Source organism: Capra hircus, chromosome 12, assembly GCF_001704415.2.
Source record: "Capra hircus breed San Clemente chromosome 12, ASM170441v1, whole genome shotgun sequence".
In the NCBI taxonomy this organism is placed as follows: Eukaryota; Metazoa; Chordata; class Mammalia; order Artiodactyla; family Bovidae; genus Capra; species Capra hircus.
In genome coordinates this window covers 54,706,167-54,731,916 of record NC_030819.1, presented here as the reverse complement: position 1 = coordinate 54,731,916, position 25,750 = coordinate 54,706,167, and the positions used below count along the sequence as shown (strand labels likewise).

At 43.4% G+C, this 25,750-nt stretch overlaps 1 protein-coding gene across 1 annotated transcript in view; it reads left to right on the top strand.

The window, feature by feature from the left end:
• FLT3 (fms related tyrosine kinase 3) overlaps positions 1 to 25,750 on the top strand; it is a 67,991-nt gene that overhangs the window by 4,819 nt on the left and 37,422 nt on the right. Inside the window, exons 2-5 of the mRNA XM_018056593.1 lie at positions 10,547 to 10,665; positions 16,033 to 16,235; positions 19,757 to 19,872; positions 24,777 to 24,906. Of these exons, the coding sequence (XP_017912082.1) occupies positions 10,547 to 10,665; positions 16,033 to 16,235; positions 19,757 to 19,872; positions 24,777 to 24,906 (568 nt within the window). The remainder of the gene's footprint in view (positions 1 to 10,546; positions 10,666 to 16,032; positions 16,236 to 19,756; positions 19,873 to 24,776; positions 24,907 to 25,750) is intronic.

Genomic DNA, 25,750 nt, shown 5'->3' with positions numbered 1-25,750 from the left:
AAATCCATTGGTAGCCAAGAATCTGCCATAAAATTATTTGCAGCCTACTTTAAAACAGGATATTGTCATTATTTCTTTAAACCATTATGATTCTTAAAACTTTGGTTTATTTTTTTTGGCTGTGCTGGATCTTCCTTGCTGCTCGGGCTTTTTCTCTTCAGCTGCGGCTACTCTCTAGTTGTGGGTGTGCGGGCTTCTCACCGCCTTGGCACGGACCCTAGGCGCTTGTGTTCAGTACTCGTGGTAGTGGGCTCAGTAGCTGTGGCTCCTGGGCTCTAGGGCACAGACTCTGTAGCTGTGGGGCACGGTCTTAGCTGCTCCTCCACACGTGGGTTCTTCCCAGATTAGGGATTGAACCCATGTCTCCTGCAGATTCTTGACTACCCAGTTCCCAGAGAAGCCAGAAACCAGTGTGTTCTGATTGTTACATACCCATTGAATTCAGTCTTCTGCTGCTTTGCTATTCGAGTTACAATGTTCCTAATGTTAGGGATTCTGTTCTCGGAGGTGATGCAGTTGAATATGTAAGGGTGAGCAACACAGTCAGAAAACCTGAGTTCTTTATTCTGGCCAGGAATGTCTCTGCACTTAAGCTCCTCATTTGTGAAAGGGAGATAAGCAATATCTTACCGCTTCATCAGATAATACCTGTAGAGTGCAGCTTCATTCCATGTCAGACAGGTGCTTCGCAGAAAGAGAGATGCCTCAAGTTGGAAGGATGTCAGGATTTAGTTACATAGTTTCTCTCCTTGCCTTCTTAGACCCTTGGGAGCACCATGTGGGCCAGCCAGGTGCCACATAGTTCAGATTCCTGCTCACAGTCTAATGTTGGGGGTGTTGGTGGCACCGGGTAAGCACGTAAAAGAAAAACTGCAGTGTAATTTTAGAAATAAGGACCAAGGTTAAGCCTTCAGCACAGACTGAGAAGATAGAGCAAGGCTTCCCAGAAGAGGTGATGTCAGGTCTTGATTAGAAAGTTAAGACTTAGGTGTTTCCCTAGTGGTCCAGTGGCTGAGATTTAGTGCTCTCAATGCAGAGGCCCCGGGTTTAATCCTGGGTCGGGGAACTAGATCCTACATGCCACAACTAACTCTTCACATGCCCCAACTAAGATCTAGCACAGCCAAGTAAATAAATAAAAGAAAGGTAAGACCTGATAGGGGAAGGGGAGAATAAGGACTTTCCAGGCAAACAGGACAGTGAAGAGAACAGTAGAGAGGTCAGAATCAGGGAGCAGGTGGACTCTGTAAGTCCATCCTGAGTTGCTGAGGCACAAGGTAAAAGGCCCCCAGGATCGGGGAATTCTCATCTAAGAAGCTGTCAACTCAGAAAATGAAGCCTGTTCAATGGGTAGCTTCCAGAGGCTCAGCTGTGTGTGATGTGTAAGGAGTGTTTTAGGGATGTGATAAAGGACTTGGATGTTTTCCTGTGGCCCAAGAGTCTCTGGAGGGAATTCAGGGGGTCCACTGTGTCCTTTAGGGTGTGTGTATGTGTGTTTATGTGTGTGTATTGTGTATATGTGTGTATATGTGTGTATTGTGTGTGTGTATGTGTGTATTTGTATGTGTATATTATGTGTGTGTGTGTTTGTATGTGTATATTATGTGTGTATGTGTGTATGTCTGTGTATGTGTGTATGTATTGTGTTTGTGTGTGTGTATATATTATGTGTGTATATCTCTGTGTGTATTGTGTGTATGTGTGTATATATTGTGTTTGTGTGTATATGTGTGTGTGTATCGTGTGTGTGTGTATTGTGGTTGTGTGTGTGTGTTATGTGTATGAATGTATGTGTATATTGTGTGTGTGTTTGTGAGGGTTAATTGCTTTCATCAGATTTTTCAGCGTGGTCTGTGACTCAGGAAAGGGTGAGGACCAGTGCTGTAGGCTGTTCGGGGCTTTGAAGGTGAGGAGTGAGAGCATGTCGGAGCACTGGCGCGTATTCCAGAGGACAGTTTTGGGGTCTGTGTCGAGGATGGGTGTCAGGCAGACAGGACATGGCAGAGAGGTCAGCAAGGAAGCAGTTGGCGGTCATCCAGGCCAGACGCGACAAGGACTGGAGTAGGGGCAGTGGTGGTAGAGAGGCAGGGCCATGCAGAGCTGTGGGGATTATCCGGAGGTCAAAATGTCACGGCTTGGCAGCCGCCTGGATGATGGGAAGTGGGGGAGAGGGAGGAGTTGAAAGTGACTTCTGGTTTTGGGGACAGTGGGTGTGCTGGCGCTAACAGAGGAGGGGGTAGGGGGCGGAAGGAAAGGGGGGGTTCAGTCTGAGTGTAAGGTTCCTGGGGGCCACCCAGATATATAGCCATACACATAGGAGGTATGGATGTGGAACTCCTGAGCAAATGGACTGTCGTTTATTAAAATCATGAGAAAGAGCAGAGACTGGCGAGGATGACAGCGATGAGAGTATCCCAGGCGCAAGGAAGAGCACACGAGTCTCCTTCCCTGGACTCACACTGACCACTTCTGGCTCCGCTGGCTGCCATGTATATGGGGTGGGAGAGTTCCCCACACCAAGCAGTTCTTGGGCTCCAATTGGATGTCCTACGGTTTAACTCAATTCTGACACTCTCTCCCCAGAGATAGCGTCAGATCCCACAGGTTAAGGGCTCAGAGCCCTCTTGACCCCCGTCAGATGTCAGTGTCAAGTCCAGCTTGCCACCAGCACAGGCTGTAAGTCAGAGGTTCCCAGGACCCCCTCCTTAAGTTTGATGACTTTGCTGGAACAGCTCACAGAGTTCAGAAAAACAATCTGCTTGCTAAATTCCTGGTTTATGATGAAAGGATGTAACTCCAGGATAGCCAGGTGGAAGAGTTACAGAGGGCAAGGCGAGGGGTGTGGGGAGGGCTCGGAATGTCATCCAATTCACCAAGCCAGAAGCTCACCGGATCTCTCAGTTCAAGAATTGTTATAGAGTTTAATCAGCACACTCCCCTCCCTGTTTGCCCACAGGTCACCCCTCCAACCTCTTAGGACAACCCCCCCAGCCACCACCTCCACTCCTGGGGCTGCAGAGTCACCCCGCCCTAAGTCACCTTGTTAGCATAAACTCTGGAGTGCCCAGAAGGGGCTCATTGTGAGTAACAACAGAGACCCCTGTTGCTCAGGAAATTCCAAGGATTTTAGGAGCTTTGTGCCAGGAAAGAGTGCTTCCCAGGTGGCACAGTGGTAAAGAACCCACCTGCCAACGCAGGAGACGCAGGTTCAATCCTGGGGTCAGAAAGATCCCCCAGAGGTGGAAACGGCAACCCACTCCAGTATTCTTGCCTGGAGAATCCCATGGACGGAGGATCCCTGGGGGCTACAGTCTATGGGGTCACAAAGAGTCAGACACGACTGAGCACGCATGCATGGTGCTGGGAAAGACCAAATACGTTTTGATCTAAGGCCAAGTATATTTATTATACCACATAGGTCTACTGCCCTCTTTTACCAAATGAGGAAAGTGGGACCCAAAGAGGTCAAATGACTTGCTGAAGTTCCGGGTTATCACAGCAGGTAACCGGCTCCTGAAACACCTGACTCTGAAAGCCAATGGAACTTGTGTCCAAGAGACCCTAGCAAACAAAGAAACAGTTTATAAAGGGTTTGCAAAGACTCACTGTGACTATACCCCCAGGCTCAGTGCTGAGGCAACAGACAGAAATAGCCTTCTCCCAGTCTTTTCCTTAAAGAGGCCTATTTCAAAACAAACAAACAAAAAACTTTTATTGAAGTATAGTTGGTTTACAATGCTGTAGTAGTTTCTAGTGAACAGCAAAGCAATTCAGTTATACCTATGTGTATATACATATTCTTTTTCAGATTTTTTCCACTACAGTTTATTAGAAGACAAGGAATATAGTTCCCTCCACTATACAATAGAGCCTTGTTGTTTTTCTCCTTTGTATATAGTAGTGTGTATCTGTTAATCCCAAGCTCTTAATTTGTCCCTACCCCAGCCTTCACCTTTGGTAACGATAGTTTGTTTTCTATGTCTGAATCTGTTTGTTTTGTAAGTAAGTTCATTTGTACCATTTTTTAGATTCCACATGTAAGTGATATCGTGTGATATTTGTCTCCCTCTGTCTCATACTTCATTTAATATGATAATCACTAGGTCCATCCATGTTGCTGCAAATGGCATTATTTCATTCTCTTTTATGGCTGAGTGATATTCCATCGTACATGTATACCTCATCTTTACCCGTTTCTCTGTCGATGGGCATTTAGGTTGCTTATGTGTCTTGGCTATTGTAAATAGTGCTGCTATGAACATTAGGGTGAATGTATCTTTTTGAATTATCATTTTGTCCAGATATATGCCCAGGAGTAGGATTTGCAGGATCATACGGTCACTCTGGTTTTTGTTTTCGGCCGTTCCCTGCAGCTTGCAGGAACAGCTTGAAGATACATGTATCTTCCCTGCAGCTTAGTCCTCCGACCAGGGATCAAACCCAGGCTCCCGACAGTGGAAGCATGGAGTCCTAACCCCGGGGCCACCAGAGCATTCCCTCTATTTTTATTTTTTAAACTAACCTCCATACTGTTCTCCATGGTGGCTGTACCGATTTACATTCCCACCAACAGTGTAGAGGGGTCCCCTTTTCTCCATACCCGCTCCAGCATTTATTATATGTAGACTTTTTGGTTATGGCCATTCTGATTGGTGTGAGATGATACTTCAGTGAAATTTTGATTTGCATTTCTCTAATAATTAGCAATGTTGAGCATGTTTTCATGTGCCTATTGACCATCTCTATGTCCTCTTTGGAGAAATGCCTATTTAGGTCTTCTGCCCATTTTTGATGGGTTTTAAAGAGGTCTGTTTTCAACCTAATTTAACATACATCTAGGAGGGGACTGCAATTCTGCCTGAGCCTGGCGAGGCTGGATGCACCATTTACACATTTCCCCTTTGGTATCTCTCTGAAAGGAGGTTATACATGTATCTAAAACCGTAGCCTTTGTGACTGCCACCCAGAGGACACATTCCTTGATCTGGTGGCCAGCGGGACTTTCATTTGTGGGTCCCACTGATCTGCAGTGAACAAAGAAACAGTTATTAACTGACTATCCTTCAGGGCTCAGTGCAGAGAAAGCAGACAGAAACACTGGCTCTCATTCTTTCCCTGAAAGAGGTCTGCTTGTGTATTTTAAAAGCCACTGCCTGAGAGTCCAGCTTCACTGTGCATCTAGGTACTAACTGAGATCTTCCCTCTGTTGTTGTTGTCTTTTGGTCGCTAAGTTGTGTCTGACTCTGAGACCCCTTGGACTATAGCACACCAGGCTTTCCTGTCCTTCACTGTTTCCCAGAGATTACTCACACTCATGTCCATTGAGGCAGTGATGCCATCCAACCATCTCATCTCAGCCCTTTCTCCTCCTGCCCTCAGTCTTTCCCAGCATCAGGGTCTTTTCCAGTGAGTTCTTCGCATCAGGTGGCCAAAGTACTGGATCTTCAGCTTCAGCATCAGTCCTTCCAGTGAATAGTTAGGGTTGATTTCCTTTAGGATGGACTGGTTTGATCTCCCTGTGGTCCAAGGGACTCTCAAGAGTCTTTGCCAGCACCACAATTCAAAAACATCAATTCTTCAGCATTCAGCCCTTTTTATGGTCCAGCTTTTTTGTAGTCCATACACGACTACAGGGAAAACCATGGCTTTGACTATATGGACCTCTGTCGGCAAAATGATGTCTCTGCTTTTTAACATGCTGCCTAGATTTGTCATAGCATCCAAGGAGCTATTGCCTTTTAATTTCGTAGCTGCAGTCACTGTAACCAGTGATTTTGGAGCCCAAGAAAATAAAATCTCCTCCCCTTTAGGACACTGGCAAATCATGACACATCCTTACTACTGGGAGCCAATAAGCACAAAAAAGGTAATTTATGAAACTACTAAGAACTCCTTATTAGCAAATTCAGACTTAAAGTGAAGAAAGTAGGGAAAACCACTAGACCATTCAGGTATGACCTAAATCAAATCCCTTATGATTATACAGTGGAAGTGAGAAATAGATTTAAGGGACTAGATCTGATAGACAGAGTGCCTGATGAACTATGAACGGAGGTTTGTGACATTGTACAGGAGACAAGGATCAAGACTACCCCATGGAAAAGAAATGCAAAAAAGCAAAATGGCTGTCTGAGGAGGCCTTACAAATAGCTATGAAAAGAAAAGAAATGAAAAACAAAGGAGAAAAGGAAAGATATAAGCATCTGAATGCAGAGTTCCAAAGAATAGCAAGGAGAGATAAGAAAGTCTTCCTCAGTGATCAATGCAAAGAAATAGAAGAAAACAACAGAATGGGAAAGACTAGAGATCTCTTCAAGAAAATTACAGATCCCAAGGGAACATTTCATGCAAAGATAGGCTCGATAAAGGATAGAAATGGTATGACCTAACAGAAGCAAAAGATATTAAGAGAGGTGGCAAGAATACACAGAAGAACTGTACAAAAAAAGAGCTTCACAACCCAGATAATCACGATGGTGTGATCACTCACCTACAGTCAGACATCCTAGAATGTGAAGTCAAGTGGGCCTTAGAAAGCATCATTACGAACAAAGCTGGTGGAGGTGATGGAATTCCAGTTGAGCTATTTCAAATCCTAAAAGATGATGCTGTGAAAGTGCTGCACTCAATATGCCAGCAAATTTGGAAAACTCAGCAGTGGCCACAGGACTGGAAAAGGTCCGTTTTCATTCCAATCTCAAAGAAAGGCAATGCCAAAGAATGCTCAAACTACCGCACAATTGCACTCATCTCACATGCTAGTAAAGTAATGCTCAAAATTCTCCAAGCCAGGCTTCAGCAATACGTAATCTGTGAACTTCCAGATGTTCAAGCTGGTTTTAGCAAAGGCAGAGGAACCAGAAATCAAATTGCCAACATCCGCTGGATCATGGAAAAAGCAAGAGAGTTCCAGAAAAACATCTATTTCTGCTTTATTGACTATGCCAAAGCCTTTGACTGTGTGGATCACAATAAACTGTGGAAAATTCTGAAAGAGATGGGGATACCAGACCACCTGACCTGCCTCTTGAGAAACCTATATGCAGGTCAGGAAGCAACAGTTAGAATTAGATATGGCACAACAGACTGGTTCCAAATAGGAAAAGGAGTATGTCAAGGCTGTATATTGTCACCCTGCTTATTTAACTTATATGCAGAGTACATCATGAGAAACGCTGGACTGGAAGAAGCACAAGCTGGAATCAAGATTGAGGAGAGAAATATCAATAAGCTCAGATATGCAGATGACACCACCCTTATGGCAGAAAGTGAAGAGGAACTAAAAAACCTCCTGATGAAAGTGAAAGAGGAGAGTGAAAAGTTGGCTTAAAGCTCAACATTCAGAAAACAAAGATCATGGCATCTGGTCCCATCACTTCATGGGAAATAGATGGGGAAACAGTGGAAACAGTGTCAGACTTTATATTTGGGGGCTCCAAAATCACTGGGGATAGTGACTGCAACCATGAAATTAAAAGACGCTTACTCCTTGGAAGGAAAGCTATGACCAACCTAGACAGCATATTGAAAAGCAGACATTGCTTTGCCAACAAAGGTCCATCTAGTCAAGGCTATGGTTTTTCCAGTGGTCATGTGAGAGTTGGACTGTGAAGAAAACTGAGCACCAAAGAATTGATGCTTTTGAACTGTGTTGTTGAAGAAGACTCTTGAGAGTCCCTTGGACTGCAAGGAAGTCCAACCAGTCCATCCTAAAGGAGACCAGTTCTGGATATTCATTGGAAGGACTGATGCTGAGGTTGAAACTCCAGTACTTTGGCCACCTCATGTGACGAGTTGACTCATTGGAAAAGACTCTGATGCTGGGAAGGATTGGGGGCAGGAGGAGAAGGGGACGACAGAGGATGAGATGGCTGGATGGCATCACCGACTCGATGGACATGAGTTTGGGTAAACTCCGGGAGTTGGTGATGGGACAGAGAGGCCTGGTGTGCTGCGATTCATGGGGTCGCAAATAGTCAGACACAACTGAGCAACTGAACTGAACTGAACTGAACCAAGAACTAAGCCTGGGTGGAAGGATAAGATTTCTTCTACGAGAGGCTATTCTGTGAAGACTGGCTGTTTTATCTAATCCACAGAAACCAACAGAGATAAGCAAAGAAGAAGAAAGAAAGGAGTGTGTTTCAAACAAAAGAATAAGATAAAACTCCAGAAACAAACCTTAGTGAAATGGAGATAAGTGATTTACCTGTAAAGAGCTCAAAATAGGACTTCCCTGGTGGTCCACTGGTTAAGAATCCCCTTGCCAAAGCAGAGGGTGTGGGTTCCATTCCTTGTTCAGGAAGATTCCACATGCTGTAAGGCAACCGAGCCCGCATGTCACAACTACTGAGCCCACACTCTAGAGCCTGTGTGATCCAACAAGAGAAGCCACGGCAATGAGAAGTCTGATAACCTTGACTAGGGAGTAGCCCCCACTCTGTGCAACAAGACAAAGCCCACAGGCAGCGAAGAAGACCCAGCGCAGCCAAAAATAAATAAATAAATAAATAGTTGTTTTTTTAAAAAAGATTCAAACTAACAGTCATAAAGATGCTCACTGATGCTGCCTGAGAACAATACATGAATAAAGTGAGAATTTCCACAGAGAGAGAAAGGTTAAGAAGAATACAATAACTGAAAAATTCGGAAAAGAAGTTCACCAACCAACTAGATATAGTGGAATTCATCCAATCAGAGGAGCAATAAGGGAAAAAAGAAAAGAGTGAAGACAGTTTAAGGGACTTAACAGATAACTTCAAACTAAACTAATAGTCATATTATAGGTGTCCCAAAAGATGAAGAGAAAGAGAAAGGGCACAACATTTATTCAAAGAGATAATGGCTGAGAAATCCCCTCATCTGGGGAAAAGCAACAGACATCCAGGTCCAAGAAGTCCAGAGACTTCCAGATAAGATGAATGTAAAGAGACCTGCTGAGACACATTATAGATACACTGTCAGAAACTAAAGACAAGGAGAAAATCCTAAAGGCAGCAAGAAGAGAAACAGTGGACCCTCTGTAGTACTATCAGCAGATTTTTCAGCAGAGACTTTGTAGGCCAGAAAGGAATGGCATTATATATTTGAAATACTAAAAGAAAAAAACAGCTAACCAAGAATACCTGGCAAACTGTCCTTCAACAATTTTTTAAAGAATACTTATTGATTTTATTAATTTGGCTGTGTTGGGTCTTAGTTGCAGCATGCAGGATCTTTCACTGCAGTGCACGGGCTCTGGTTGTGGTGCGTGGGCTCAGTAGTTGTGGTACGTGGACTCCAGAGTACACTGGCTTCAGTGGTGGGGCTAGCAGGCTTAGTTGCTCCAAGGCACGTGGGATCTGCCCAAACCAGCGACCAAACCTGTGTCCCCTGTATTGGCTGGTGGATTCTTAACCACTGGGCCACCCGGGAAGTTCCTAATCAGTTTTAAAGACACACGCAGACTAAAAGTAAAGGGATGGAAAAAGATACTGCATGCTCATGGAAACCAAAAGTGGAGACATCTATACTTACATCAGACAAAATAGACTTTAGCCAAAGACTGTCATAAGAGGTAAAAAGGGTCAATGAAAGAAAGGGTCACCCCATAGAGGATATGATATGTGTAAATATTTATGCACCTGACATGGGAGCACCTAAAGAAATTAAGCAAATAGGCAAATGCTAACAGACCTGAAGGGAGAAATAACAATGCAATAACACAAAGGGACTTCAGTACCCCAGTTTCAACAAAGGATAGATCATCTAGACATGGAATCAATAAGGAAACATCGGACCTAACAGACATTTACAGAACATTCCATCTAACAGCAGTGAATATACAGTCTTCTCAAGCTCACTTGGAACATTCTCCAGGATGTTTCTGATCACAGAAATCAGCTACAAAAAGAAAAGTGGGAAATTCAAAATTATGTGATGATAAAACAGCATTTGCACGTTTTGTATCTCTATGTCACGTTTTGGTAATTCTCACAATATTTCAAATGTTTTCACTATAATTATAGTTGTTTTGGTGATCTTTGATCAGTGATCTTTGATGTTACTACTACAATTCACTGACGGCTCAGATGATGGTTAGCATTTTTCAGCAAGAAAGTATGTTTTAGTTAAGGTATACACCTTGTATTCTTAGGTATAATGCTGTTGCACGCTTAAAAGGCTACACTGTACCATAAACGTAACTTGTATATGCACCAGGAAACCATAAAGAAGAAAAAAATGGCTGGTATACAAATAACCAGTCCTCAGCTGCACTAGCCTCACTTCAAATGCTTGATGCTAAATGCAGCTAAAGACCACCCTGTTGAACAGCACAGATAAGGGATATTTCCATCACCCAAGAATGTTCCCTTGGAAAACACTGCTGTAAGGACCTCTGCTCAAGATTTATAGTAAGACTTGCCTTTTGTGAAATTATACTTCCTGCATGCTTGCCTGCTGGCCACTTTTCCTTGATTACATTTTGTTTTATTATAAGATGAATACATATTTTCTTTTTAAGGTGTGCATGTACCAACATCACTGCCTTTGTTTGCTTTCACAGTTTTTTCCGCAATGATATTCCAGACTGTTACAAATCAAGATCTGCCTGAGATCAAGTGTGTTTTAATCAACCATGGAAACAATGATTCATCAATGGGGACATCATCTTCGAATCCCATGGTAAAGTAATAGTAAAATGACAATTTTAGCTATTTTCTCTGGAGACCATATTTTGTAAGCTATTGAGACCTGCTATGGCTTATGAGCTTTTCTTTTTACGTATTTAAGTAACTATGCACTCATATGGGGTATTGATGAGCATCTCTCCTCATTGTTACCTGGGACTCCATCCTAACAAGAGTCACATTCTCTTCGGGCTTAGATTTTGGAAGGACAGTGATACTCAGAATGAATAAGAAACAAAGATTTCCTTTTCTCCTTAAAATAAAGCCAGGCTTCTCTCTCAAGCCCTGAATCTCTAAATTTCCAACTGCCTCCTGGGTTTACATAAGTAGATTTTTTCCATTTGCTCATTAAGACCCACCTATATAATTTACTTCATTTCTATTTCCCCAAACATCTTGCTTTAATGGTTTTCTGTTTACAGCCCCATCTAGATCCTAAGCTTGAAAGCTCAGCCTCACTCTGGACCGCTTCCTTTCTCTGCCCTCACATTTGGTCAGTTACCAAGTCTTATCAATTTCCTTTCTTTCCTAGTTCTTATTTAACCACCTCATATTCTCCAGTCTCCCTGCTGCTGCTAAGTCGCTTCAGTCGTGTCTGACTCTGTGCGACCCCACAGACAGCAGCCCACCAGGCTCCCCCATCCCTGGGATTCTCCAGGCAAGAACACTGGAGTGGGTTGCCATTTCCTTCTCCAATGCATGAAAGTGAAAAGTGAAAGTGAAGTCGCTCAGTCATGTCCAACTGCAGCCCACCATGCTCCTCCGTCCAGTCTCCCTGCCACTTCCCTAATTCCAGCCCTCATAGTCACAATAATATTGTAAGTGGCTTCTTCCTTCTACAGTTCAGCTCAGATAGGGCTGCTGGACTTCTTTTTTCTCTCTCTCTTAATTAATTTTGGGCTGCACTGAGTCTCTGTTGCTTTGCATGTACTTTCTCTGGTTGCAGAGATCTGGGCCTACTCTAGATGGTGTGCTCAGGCTTCCCTAGCGAACACAGGCTCTAGGACGCGCGGGCTTCAGCAGTTGTGGCACACAGCCTCAGTAGTTGCAGTTCCCAGGTTCTTCCAGAGCACAGGCTCAACAGTTGTGGCACACGGGCTTAGTTGTCCCGTGGCATGTGGGATCTTCCCCACCCAGGGATTGAACCCGAGTCCCCTGCTTTGGTAGGTGGATTCTGTACCCCTGAGCCACCAGAGAGGCCCCCAGACTATTCTTCTTGAAGCATAGCTACATTCTTTACAGCCTGGCTTGGTCTTCTCATGACTTCAACCGACGTGCATATCACTCCATAAACTGGCTCTGACTCCTTCAAGTTCCACCCTTGTTTTTCATTACTCTTCTTAATGCTACTCAGCTAACATAGCCTAGGTGTTTACTCAAATGAAGGAAGCTTAAATGATTAAGAAACTGAAAATATTAGAAGTCTATATACAATAAAATGTGAACATAAATTAACCAATTCTATGGTTTTTATCCAGTTCAGGATTCATACAAAGCTATAGTTACTCTGTTTTCTTTTATAGAGTACACATAACATGGAAGCATAGTTTGTTTGTTTATTTACTTACTTATTTGGGTTTAAATTTTTAACAGATGTTGGTGTCATTAACACATTGGCTTGTTAATAATTAAGACATTTGGCGTACATGATATTTTAGTGCAGACAAGAAAAAATTTTACTATTATTTGCTGTGATGTTTTAAACTTTTAGTGTCTTTTCAATGTGAGAAAATAGCTGCACACATTTAAGTGCTTTCTTATAAATCACGATCTTTAAAAAAAAAATCCATGATGATTGGTCTTGGTTCCTAGTATTAAGCTCTGTATTATCTTTTTTATGTAGAATAAATTGTATGCTTATGCAATATTCAGGATCGTATTAAGACCTAATAGTTCCTAAACCACATCAAGCAACCATCCTAACCGTGGCAAAACTGAACTTTCGCCTTCCTGAAGCTGAAGCCGCTCCTTCTGGGTATTTTCCTACTTTGATGTGAGATGGATTATTAGGGTGTCAGTGGCTTTTCTCAAAAGCAGTTTTGATTTCTTCCATAGTTTACGGTTCTCAGATGAGACATCTTTCTAAAACTCTTATAGTTCACAGGTTTTTTGAAGAACCAAGCACTCTTTAGTTGACTAAGCTGGCCAAGGCAGCTCTAATAAATAAGCAACTCCATCCTGAGCTGTATCACAGTATAGCCTGGAATCAAAATAGGATTATTTTACTGTTTCCACAATTCACTTAATTGTTATTTCAGATCTGAGATTTCCCATCATTATCATTTCTGTTTGAAGATTAAGGTGGTGTGTCCTGAGTTTCTCCCCTACAAGGCTACTATTTTTCCTTTGTAGTTAAAAAGGATTGTGGGGAGATACAAATATTCTGTTTCTTCTCTGTTTTTCACCTACTGATTTTAGCATCCACTGGTGAATCTTGCCTATAACCATTATTACTGTGAAGTTTTCCTAATGATGAGCTTCTTTGCCCCCTTGTTCCCTAACTGGAATTAGGGAACAATTCCCTAACTTGTTCCTAACTGGAATTCTTCTGCGAGGAAGAGCTGTGTCTTCTCTCCATGTTATTTATTTAATCAGTCTAGACTTATAGATACTTATTTTATTGCATGGATTATAGCCCCAAACTAACACTTTATTTTGTGGCTCAGATGTTTCCAGCTTTGGTCACTGGGAGCTACTTCAGCTTGGTTCCTGTGTCTTTTCAACATGTCCCCATAATTTTTGAAGCACACCCTTACTTTTTGGCACTACAGCATAGTTCAGACTCATCTTGTATTTTTCCTTTGCTGGCCCTGGAACTAACCACTTCTCCAAGAAGCATTGGTTTCATGGAGAATAGTATTTAGAAACCAAGATCTGAGAGCTGAGTGTGCTTATTGCTCCTGAGCATTGTTGCTTCTGGGTCTTCTTGGCAGACAGAGGTAGGCTATATATGCTTGTATACTGCCTGCACCCTCCATCCATACAGACTATATTTATCTCTTTATCATCTCTATCTATGTATCACCATGAATGCATGCTGAGAACTGTGAATTCAATTCAGCACCAAAGGGTTCATTCTACCTTTCTGTCTTTCCTCAGTTGTACTTCTCTCTCTGACAGTAAGACCCCTGGCTTTCATTATCTGAAATAATCTACTTTATTATCATTCAATAATAATATTCATTTCTGGTGTAAATGGCAGCCCACTCTAGTATTCTTGCCTGGAGAATCCTGTGGACAGAGTCTGTAGCCTGGTGGACTACAGTCCCCGGGGTCGCAAAGAGTCGGACATGACTGAGGCAACTTAGCATACACGTGCTGGTGTGTCAGAATTGCTAACCCACATCCCAGTGAGAAAAAGATTTACCAACTAGAATACAGTGCGTGTGTGCTAAGTCTCTTCAGTCGTGTCCAACTCTTAGCGACGCTATGGACTGTAGCCCGCCAGGCTTCTCTGTCCATGAGGTGCTCCAGGCAAGAATATTGGAGTGGGTTGCCATGCTCTTTTCCAGGGGATCTTCCTGACCCGGGGATTGAACTCATGTCTCTAACGTCTCCTGCATTGGCAGGCAGGTTCTTTACCACTAGCGCCACCCTGGGAAGCCCCTGGGAATATAGTACTTGTGTGCAATTCTTTTTGTCTTTAACCTCATACCATCCAAAGCATTCTTTTCCCAGGTTACTTAGGTTTGTTCCTTTCTTTCCCAGTCCCTTCACTCTGATTATGTTAGTTATTTGTGATGCAGTTAAGTTCACTTGGTTTGCATTCCATTTTGAGTTCCCCCATATCCTGGTTGACGTTAATGATTTATTTTGTGAGTATCTGAAACGTGATTATGGTCCTGAAAGCTAAAGCTATGTGATAAAAGACATACTCAGAGAAGTGTCGTGCCTTCTTCATCCCTACTTCCAAGTTTCCTCCATACCCCATCTATCTCCTGTACTGAGCCGGTCCCTTAAGTTTTTTATGTTAGTCCTGTATTTCTTGTGCACAAATGAGCAGATACATGTGTGTTGTCTTAGTCGCCTTCCTTGTTACCCAAAGGATAGTGTAACTGAAAGTAGAAACATTTTGAACCCAGCTTTCTTCACTTAGCATCTGTCCAGGAAATCACTGCAAATCAGTTCATGGAGCTTGTCCTCACCCTTCTCTATAACTGCGTGTCCTCGATTGTGTGGATGGACCACCATTTATTCCATCACTCTGCTGTGTGTGAGCGCTTAAGTGCTTCCCTATGTGCAAGCACTTAGCTGGTTTCTAATATTTTGCAATTATAAATGATGTTCAATCAGTTGTTGGACGTACAGTCTTCAAAATGGGATTGCTGGCTGAGAGGGTAAAGTGCATAATAGTTCTATTAGGTGTTGGTGAATTCCAGACCCCCCCTAGAAGAGTGCACCAGTTTGTCTTTCTCCAGCAACGTAGGAGAGTGGATATTTCCTTATAGCCTCACCAACAAAATTTTGCTAGTGTGATAGATAAGTGCTATCTCAATGTTGTTTGAGTTTTTCTGATCATATGTGAATTTAAACATTTTCTCGTGTGTTCAAGAGCCATTCTTTATAATGTTTTTGTGAATTGTCTATTGATTTCTTTTTCCCTTTTTTCTATCATGTTTTTGCTTCTGTGTCTCTCAGTGTTAAAAAAAATTCTTTACATATTAGGGGTATTAGCGCTTTATTTGTCATATGCATAGCACATATTTTCTTCTAGCATGTCAGGGTTTTGTTGTTGTTCTTGCTTTACTTTATTCTGAGTCCATCTTTTAATATCCAGCTCAGTTGCTGCACTCCAGTGGAGCATCTCCACCCCCACTGTCCCCGCCTGGAAGTCACTTCTCCCTGCTCTGAAGGTCCAGAGCCCTTAAATGCACCTTGTGAAGTTGTGCACTTCTGTTTATCAGGCACATCACATTTCACTTTGTTTTGCTATTTCTTCTTGTTGTTATTGTTCAGTGGCTCAGTTGTGTCTAACTCTTTGTGACCCCATGGACTGCAGCACACCAGGCTCCCCTGTCCTTCATCACCTCCTGGAGCATGGTCAAACTCATGTTCATTGAGTCGGTGGTGCTATCCAAACATCTCATCCTCTGCCACCCTTTTCTGAATTTGGGGGTAGCACAATTCAACCTGTAACAGTCTATAAAGCATTTTTAGAAATGCAGCCTAAAATTGTCTTTTCCTTAGAGAATTATAAATGATATGAACTTTAGTCAGTGGTATGTCCTCCATGGGTTATGATGCGCTCGCATGTTGTATGCAGGATTTCCACATGTATGTATTTGGTAAAGTTTCCAGCTAAAAGGAAGAGTTATTAAACCTGCCCTTGTAGTAAATTCACATTGTTTCATCGATGGCGTAGGCATCAGAATCCCGGGAAGACCTGGCGTGTGCCTTGAGGCCCGAGGGCTCAGAGACCATCTACGAAGCGGCCACTGTGCAGGTGGACGTGGCTGCCTCCATCACACTGCAAGTGCTGGTCTCCGCCCCAGGGAACACTTCCTGTCTCTGGGTCTTTAAACACAGCTACCTAAACTGCCAGCCACACTTCGATTTACAAAACAGGTAAGTGGGAGCCAGGGCGGCAATGTGTAACCACAAGGATTTTTGGAGGAATACTTTCTTCCCATTAAAAAAAAAGACATTCTTGCTTCATTTGGAGTTTCTTTTCAAACTGCTGTAGACGTCCATTGTAACTCGTATCTCCAGTGAAATAAAGTGAACCAAAAAATTAGTTAAGTCATGGATTCATGACATTTTATAGCAGTCAAAATGCACAGGGTAAACAACACAAAAAGTGAGTCCTAATGTAAACTACGGACTTAAGTTAATATCAGTATTGGTTCATCACTTGTAGCAAATACACCACACGTATGCAAGATGTTAGTAACAGGAAAACTGGGGGTGGTGGGGCGGATGGGGAAGGATGTGTTCAGGATCTCTGTGTTTATGTTGTTTTCCCATAAATGTAAAATTGTCATAAAAAATAAAGTCTATTAATTTAAAAAGTTATATAGACATATATGGTATATTTAGGGCCTAAGACAGAGAAGGTGACGGCACCCCACTCCAGTACTCTTGCCTGGAGAATCCCAGGGACAGGGGAGCCTGGTGGGCTGCTGTCTGTGGGGTCGCACAGAGTCGGACACGACTGAAGTGACTTAGCAGCGGCAGCAGCAGAGCCTAACAAGGGCTTCCCAGGTGGTGCTAGTGGTAAAGAATCCACCTGCCAATGCAGGAGACATAGGAGATGCAGGTTCTATCCCTGGATTGGAAAGATCCCTTGGAGGAGGAAATGGCAACCCACTCCAGTATTCTTCCCTGGGAAATCCCATGGACAGAGGAACCTGGTGGGCCATAGTCCATGGGGTTGGACATGACTGAGATTTTGAGCAGCCAGGGCCTAAGAACATAGTGATAGCTGACAAAATGTAAAACAAATAGTGAAAAGGATTTTAAAGGTGGCTGTTTTCAAAAAATTTTATTTACATATTTTATTTTTGGCTCCACTGGATCTTCATGGCTATTGTGTGGACTTTCTCTAGTTGCAGCGAGTGGGGGCTTCTCTCTCACTGTAGTGCAAGGGCCTCTCATTGCGGTGGCTTCTCTTGCTGGATCACACAGGCTCTAGAGTGCAGGCTCAGTAGTTGTGGAGCATGGGCTCGGTTGCCTCACAGGATGTAGATTCTTCCCAGGCCAGGGATCAAACCCAAATCCCCTGCATCGGCAGGCAGAGTATAAACCACTGTGACCATCAGGGAATTCCAACGGCTTGTGTTTTCATTTGTCTTAAAGATAAAAAATTAGAAAATTTCTCTTCCATTCTGGTTAAAGTAGCAAGGAGCTGACTAGTTAAAGTAGTGAGAAGCTTCTTTCTGGGAATTGTTTACCTGTTTTGTTTTCCAGCATGATGAGCAGAATTGCAATGTGTGATATCATGAAACGTTAGAAATTGACCTCTGTGTGGCGAGCATTGGTGTCAGGATCCAGAAACACGTCTTAGATTGACAGCAAAGCCCTGACTCTAACCCTGTGCTGACTGCAGCCCCCTGCTGTCCATGACCAGGGAGGGTAGGAAGCAGGCGGCACGGGCCATTTGAATGCCCACTTACTAATTCTACAATGCTTTATTCTCTAATTCTTGGGTTGTTCTGGCATCCCCCAAACTAGCAGAGGCATTGTCTTTCTAGAAGCAATGCAGAATACGGCCCCTCAATGACCCAAAGAGGGCTCCATGCCACCTACCTGGAACACGGGAGAACACCCATGATTGGCTTGTACCAAGGATTCGAATTTGTTTCTATAAGGTCAGACCAACATTGAAGTAGTTTTCAGGCCAGTAGCTATAATTCTGAAGTCTGGTTCTAAACCTTAGAGCACATTCATTTTCCTTTCCTCTTTTGAGGCCATATTACTCACTTCTCTTTTTTTACTTACGTTTACCTTGGGGTTAAAGCAAAGCACTCTGTTATTAAGAATTTTGCCTTAAAGAAATGTTCCAATAATTTCATTAAAATCGAATACCACATGATGTTATCACTCTGTGTATGCTAGAAAGCATGTAAATGATCATTTTTTCCACACACCACAGAATTCCAGTAAAACAAAATTAAATCTCTTCTTAGAGACTAATATATAAACATATATATTATATGTATATAGGTATATAGATATGCATATATAAAATGCCACAACAGCTCTTGGAGTGAGACCAAAAAGAAAAATTAAAAAATTAGGGTTCTTTTTACTCTGCTGAAAGAGTGCCTTTTTTTGTTGTAGGTCAGGCAGCCAAAGTCACAGGTCTTTTGTGGGTTAGTTAACCTAGTACCAAGACATTTTTAGCAACTTCTCCATAGCAAAGAGTTACAGAAATTAAGGGCTTCCCAGCTGGTACAGTGGTAAAGAATCAGCCTGCCAATACAGGAGACACAAGAGACACGGGTTCGATCCCTGGGTTGGGAAGATCCCCTGGAGAAGGCAATGGCAACCCACTCCAGTATTCTTGCCGGGAGAATCCCATGGACAAAGGAGCCTGGTGGGCTACAGTCCATGGGGTCACAAAGAGTCAAGACACAACTGAGCACACGTATGCGCACACACACACACACACACACTCACACAGAAATTAAATCCGCTCTCAGACTCAGATCTGATAACCATCTCAGAGTTTTGTATGAGATCCCCAAGAGTTCACACATGATACTAGGAATGTGAAGAGTTCAGAGAAAGAAAGCACGTCAAAACACCGGCATGAGCAAAAAATACATATTTGTCGTTGTTTGGTCGCTAAGTCGTGTCCGACTCTTTGTGACCCTATAGACTGTAGCCCTCCAGGCTCCTCCGTCCATGGGATTCTCCAGGCAAGAATACTGGAGTGGGTTGCCATGCCCTCCTCCAGGGGATCTTCCTGACCCAGGGATTGAACCCACATCTCTTACATCCTCTGCACTGGCCTGCAGGTTCTTCACCACTAGTGCCCCCTGGGAAACGAAGGCCCCTAGCCAGACTGATCTTTACCAAGTATCTGAAGACTTAGAAATACTCGCATTGAGACATCGCGCTCCTTGTATCCATATGATGTATCAGTGTGATTATTATCTCATAGGAAAATGCTTTGTGTCTGATTTTACTTGAATTCTTCCCCCTGGAGGGGTAGGGCACAAAACGTACTATTCTTAGTCTCAGGACATCTTGCTTGTTCCGTCATGTGGTTCTGCAAACGGGGCACCAAGGCATGTGACCAGGTGGCTGGCAGACAAGCCTTCGGAGGATGCTTTGTCGTTGGCATGAATGCTGCCCTGATACCAAGGAAGGCATCCCACCAAGTCTATGTGGTTTTGGCAGGAGTTTTTCCTCCAAGGGGCTTGGGTAGCATGAGGTGAAGGCGCTCACTCCGCAGGGAGGGACCGGATCAAGGTCAAGGTCAAACTAACAAGGCCCAAGCTGGGTGTCGGCGCAGGACAGGAGCTTTGTTCTCCACGGAGATGAACCAGAGCTGCCCAACTGCCTTCTGACTCAGTGTGAAATTTGATGGTTTTTGTTTCACACGTTTTCCAGATTAACCAGTTCTCTTTCTTGTGTTTCAGAGGAGTTTTTTCCATGGTCATTTTGAAAATGACAGAAACCCAAGCTGGAGAATACCGACTTTTGATTCAGAGTGCAGCTACCAATTACACAGTATTGTTTACAGTGAGTATAAGAAGTAAGTGCCATTTGCTCCTAGGTTTTCTCAATATTCTAAAGGGGTGGTTGGAATCTAAGAGCTCTTACTAGGTGCCCCAGACAGTTTAACCAGGTTTCCCTAGACATCTGGCTGAATTAATTGAACTCAGTTCAACCTCCCCCATCACCTATTGAGACTCTGCTGTGACCCACAGACTGAGAGTGAGCGCTCTTCAGAACCTCTGTTTTAGGGCTGCCCATTTTTCTCACTGACGGACGGATGACAGGGAAGAAGTGGAACGCATTTTGACCTTAGAGTCAGAAGACCCGAGTCCTTATTCTGGATCTGATGTGACTGCTTTGGGCAGGTCACGGCATCTTCTTTGAGCCTCAGTGTTCTGATCTGTAAATGGGGTTACACAGACATATCTCACAGGATTGCATGAGCTTAGGCAATGAGAATGTCTGTGTCTGCTCTGTCCAGCAAGGTAGCCACTGGCCACAGGTGGCTGGTGAACATTTGAAATATAGCCAGTGTGACTGGGCATCAGAGTTGTCACCTTATTTCATCTTAATCAATTGAAAGCTGACTTTAATAACCATACGGAGCTGGCGGCTGCTGTGTTCATTGCAATGCTCCCATCGCTATGCAGACCATCAGGAGCAAGGCAGAGGTTCTCACCCGGGGTGTTGGGGGGCCGGGGGAGGACGGGGACACAGCTGTGCTGTTGGCAAAACCACCTCTGGCATGTCTTCTGGCTTCTCCTTCTCTCCACCAAGTTCTGCCAGGCCTCGAGGTTGTGCAGACTCAGCCTTGTACCCCTCCCAACTGCTTTACTCCACACGACAAACAGGGACTAGAGGTGGTGCGTTCACATGGATCCCGCTGCCTTTAGGGGCCAGGGCAGCACTCCAGAAGCTCTGGTTCATCCACTGTAAATCAGGCTCCCTGGCTGCACCTTGGTGTGACTTGCAGGCAGCGTGTGCAGTGCCTGTGAGTCCCGGCCCATAGCGGTGCAGGGCTCAACGACCAGAGGCTGAGCTTGGCCAGGTCTGCACTCCCAGCCTCCCTGCCCTGGGTCTTGCAGTCAGAGCTGCAAACAGCAGAGCCATTTAGATTCCCACAAGGCTCATCTGAACGGGGCTGGGGACACAGTGTTAGGCTCCAAAGTCAGCCTGTCAGGCAAAAGCCAGGCAAAGTCAAAATCGGTCAACGTTTGTTTTGAAAAGCCCGCCAACTACTCTGATATGTAAAGAACCAGAGCCCTAGAAGGTCAAAAGTCAAGAGGTACCTCTCATTGCTCTTTGATTTTAGTCTTGTTCCTGACCCCTCCCTAGTCCTGCACTCCACTCTGTGAGACAGGAAGCCCTCAGGTTGGAAGAGAATGAGAGATTTTTTTTGCTATTTCTTTCCCTCAGTTTTTTGCCAAGTGTTGCATTTGTATAAAGTAAATATGCGTCTGCTGTCTTTATTATGCTTAGGGTACCTTTTTTTTAACTGAAGATTTACAATGCACGAATGAAAGGAAAAAGATTTACAATATAAAAATAGCACAACAATCATTCAAGTAAGTTGCAACTGTTTTTAACGGTGCTGCTGGGTGGTGGGATTCAAAAAAAATCAGGTGGGTTAGACTTGGCAGCAGTCAACATGAAAAAGAGGAAAGGGTTTAGCGAACCACAAGCTCAGTATTAACCAACAGTATGTTATGGTTGCTAAAAAAGGAAATCAGAACCTTGGCAGCATTCGCAAAAATGTAATGTCTGGGTTAAGAAAATTCGTGGAAAATTACTATTTACAGTTCTACATTTTTGCAGATGAACATTGACAAAACAGAGCCACCAGGATAGTGAAGATCTTGGAATTCCTTAAGTTAGGAGAAGCTAAGGGAATTAAGAATGTTTAGCAAAGAAAAGGAAATATTTTGAGGAAAGCAGAAGATTGATTGCAGTGTAACGTAAAGGAAATTCTTCTGATGTGAGTCAGGAAACCTGGGCTAACTAGTTAAAAACATCTTCGATGGCAGTGGTCTTCCTTACCCTCAGGATGATTTTAAATATTGGAAAGGTTTTCCCATGGAAGCAAAGCTTCACTTAAAAAAAAAAAATTGGTCGAGGGTAGACTTGGGACCACTGGTCAAAAGCTACAGGAAGAGTCAGTAAAAACTATGATACAATGGGAAAAGATGTTTGCAATTCACATAATCGACAAAGATTGAATAGTCATAATAGGCAAAGAACTTCTATAAATCAATAAGAAAAAAACTAGCAGAAAAGTAAAAGACGTGAGTAGATATTTCACTATATAGTAAACATATTAAATTAATAGCTGAGACATGCAAATTAAGACCACAATGAAGGGCTTCCCTGGTGGCTCAGTGGATAAGAATCCACTAGCCGAGGCAGGAGACATAGGTTCGGTCCCTGATCCGAGACAATGCCACATGCCTTGGAGCAGCTAAGCCTGTGCAATGAAACTAGTGAGCCTACGCCCTAGAGCTGAGGAGCCACAGCAACTGGAGCCTGTAGGTTCCAGAGCCTGTGCTCTGCAGCAAGAGACGCCACGGCAAGGGGAAGCCCACGCACTGCAACTGGACAGAGGGCCCCGCTCGCTGAAACTAGAGAAAAGCCTGCTCAGCAACCAAGATCCAGCACGGCCAAAAATAAATAATAAAATAAATAAATTTTTAATTACCTTAAAAAAGACCACAATGAGATATGATTTTATACCCACCGGATGGTTGGAAACAAATCGTCATTATGCGTGGATCCACACCGTAGGGATCAGAAGTTGCACTCCGAGGTCTATTGTTAAAGGAGTGTACACACCTGCCTTGGTAGAAATGCACAGGATGTTCATAACACCGCTGTTGGTGATTCAAACTACAGGAAACACCCAAATGTCCCCTACAAGGACATGGAACGGTAGACTATGAGATAGCCACCAGTGGAACACAGGTAGTGGTAGCAAGGTGGATGAAACATCAGTTCAGTTCAGTTCAGTCACTCAGTCATGTCTGATTCTGTGACCCCATGGACTGCAGCACGCCAGACCTCCTGTCCATCACCAACTCCTGGAGCCTACTCAAACTCATGTCCATTGAGTCCGTGATGCCATCCTGCCATCTCATCCTCTGTCGTCCCCTTCTCCTCCCGCCTTCAGTTTTTCCCAGCATCAGGGTCTTTTCAAATGAGTCAATTCTTCGCATCAGGTGGCCAAAGTATTGGAGTTTCAGCTTCAGCATCAGTCCTTCCAATGAACACTCAGGACTGATCTCCTTTAGGATGGACTGGTTGGATCTCCTTGCAGTCCAAGGGACGCTCAAGAGTCTTCTCCAACACCACAGTTCAAAAGCATCAATTCTTCGGCGCTCAGCTTTCTTTATAGTCCAACTTTCACATCCATACATGACTACTGGAAAAACCAAAGCTTTGACTAGATGGACCTTTGTTGGCAAAGTAATGTCTCTGCTTTTGAATATGCTATCTAGGTTGGTCATAGCTTTTCTTCCAAGGAGCAAGCATCTTTGAATTTCATGGTTGCAGTCACCATCTGCAGTGATTTTGGAGCCCCCCAAAATAAAGTCTGTCACTGTTTCCACTGTTTCCCCATCCATTTGTCATGAAGTGATAGGACCAGATTCCATGATCTTAGTTTTCTGAATGTTGAGTTTTAAGCCAACTTTTTCACTCTCCTCTTTCCCTTTCATCAAGAGTTTTGAGTTAAGCGTAGCTACATGCATGCAAAACCATGGACGAGTCTCTAAAATAAGGTTGGATAAATAACTGAAATTGTGAAGGACTGCATATTGAGTGATTGCACGTGTTGAAGCCCAGAAACAAGCAAACAAACCAATATATTGTTTGGGGCCACCCATCTATGTGATACAGACATTTTTTAAAGTTTGAGAATGACAAACACAAAATTCAGGATAAAGTTAACCTAGGGTCGAGACATGGAGAGAAACACAAAAGTAGATTCAAAGGTATTTATGATTATTCCAGTTATTAAGTAGAGCATGGGTCCATGGATCTTCATTTTCATTTATTATGCTTCAAAATTTACTCTTTGTATATCTTTGGTGTATATATATTCATATATATATATATAAAGTATTATAGTATTTTAAAAGAATTGATTATAAGGGAGAAGATTGAAATTTAGCGTTCTTTTAAAAAAAAAAGGTTCCAAACTGGAAGGATCTACTCTGGGAGGTCATGAACTCCTGTCGCTAAGGGTTCCAAGCAGAAGTAAAGATGATATGATAAGCACCGTGGGGAGGGGGAGGGGAAGATACAAGGAAGGAGGGGGGGGAGGTTCAATGTGATTAAGAGGCTAAAATAAACCTCTTAATTCTGTTTCAATTCTATCTTCGTTTGACTATATTTCTGCCTAGTTCTAGATAAAATTGTGGGCAGAAAGTGTTAGTTGCTCAGTCGTGTCCGACTCTTTGCAACCCCATGGACTGTAGCCCTCCAGGTTCCTCTGTCCATGGGGATTCTCCAGGCAAGAATACTGGAGTGGGTTGCCATGCCCTTCTCCATGTGGGCAGAAAGCTGAGCCTCAAAGCTAGATAAGTATGTGTTATAAACTTTATGTTATTTCTGCTCTTCTTTTTCCCATGCATATTGATATTTGTTTTTTTACCTGGCTTCCCTCCACTAAACTTTAGTTGTCTTTGGATTCATGAAATAGCCAAAGACATTAGCTAAGAGCGTAAATGCCAGTCAGCATTTCAGCCTGAGTTGAGTTTAATATATTGGTGAGGAGGGGCTATGTTATTGTATATATTTGGAGTAAAGTGGAAGATACTGCTAGAGTATATGAGATTAACTTTTCTTGATGTAGAATTCTTCTTTTGAGGAGACTAAGTAATTATTTTTTAATGGTTTTCATATGAAACATTTTTAATATTAAAACATGAATAATTTATAATGCTTTAGGTACACTGCTTTACACGTTAAGAAAACCTTACTTTAGAAAAATGGAAAATCAGGACGCCTTGGTCTGCATCTCAGAGAGTGTTCCAGAACCGACGGTGGAATGGGTGTTCTGCGATTCACAGAGTGACAGGTATGATGTGAGAACGGCGCTTGTGACTTTCTCTAATATAGTTGACATCATACTGTATGTACAAGTTATCACCATGTTAACAAGAAACATGGCCTTTTAAAGCATGATTGGTGTGGACTTCCCAGGGGGAAAGTGGGGGGCGTGTCTTAGTGAGGGGGCCTTTGGAGCCCCTCATTGGTCATGTCACTGACCTGTAGGACGCTCCCTGCATATCACAGGACATGAATAAATGCCCTTTAAGTTACAGGGTTGTTGACTCTGTTGGGGGAAAAAGAAAGGTCCAGGGCTTCCCTGGTGGCTCAGTAGTAAAGAGCCATCTGCCAATGCGGAAGAAACGGGTTCGATCCCTGATCAAGCACCTAAGCCCAGGCGCCACAACATTGACCCTGTGCTCTAGAGCTTGGGCGCCACAACTACTGAGCCCACGTGCAATGACCGGCAGAAGCCCGCATGCCCTAGAACCCGTGCTCTGCAACAAGAGAAGCCACCGCAATGAGAAGCTGGGGTACCCTAACTAGAGAGTAGCCCCCACTCTCCACAACTACAGAGAACGCCCACACAGCAGCACAGATCCAGCACAGCCAAATAAATAAATAAAGTCATAAATGGTTGTTTAACTGTTGTTTTTTTTTTTTTAAAAGAAAAGGTCCAGACTTTTGAATTTTTTTATTCTTTACTTTTACCTTATTTGGCTGCACTGGGTCTTAGCCGCTCAGGACCTAGTTCCCTGGCCAGGGAAGGATCCCTGGCCCCCTGCATTGGATGCATGGAGTCTTAGTCCCTGGGCCCCCAGGGACGTCCCAGGTCCAGGTTTTAGTGAATAATCCCCTATAGGTAAAAAAAT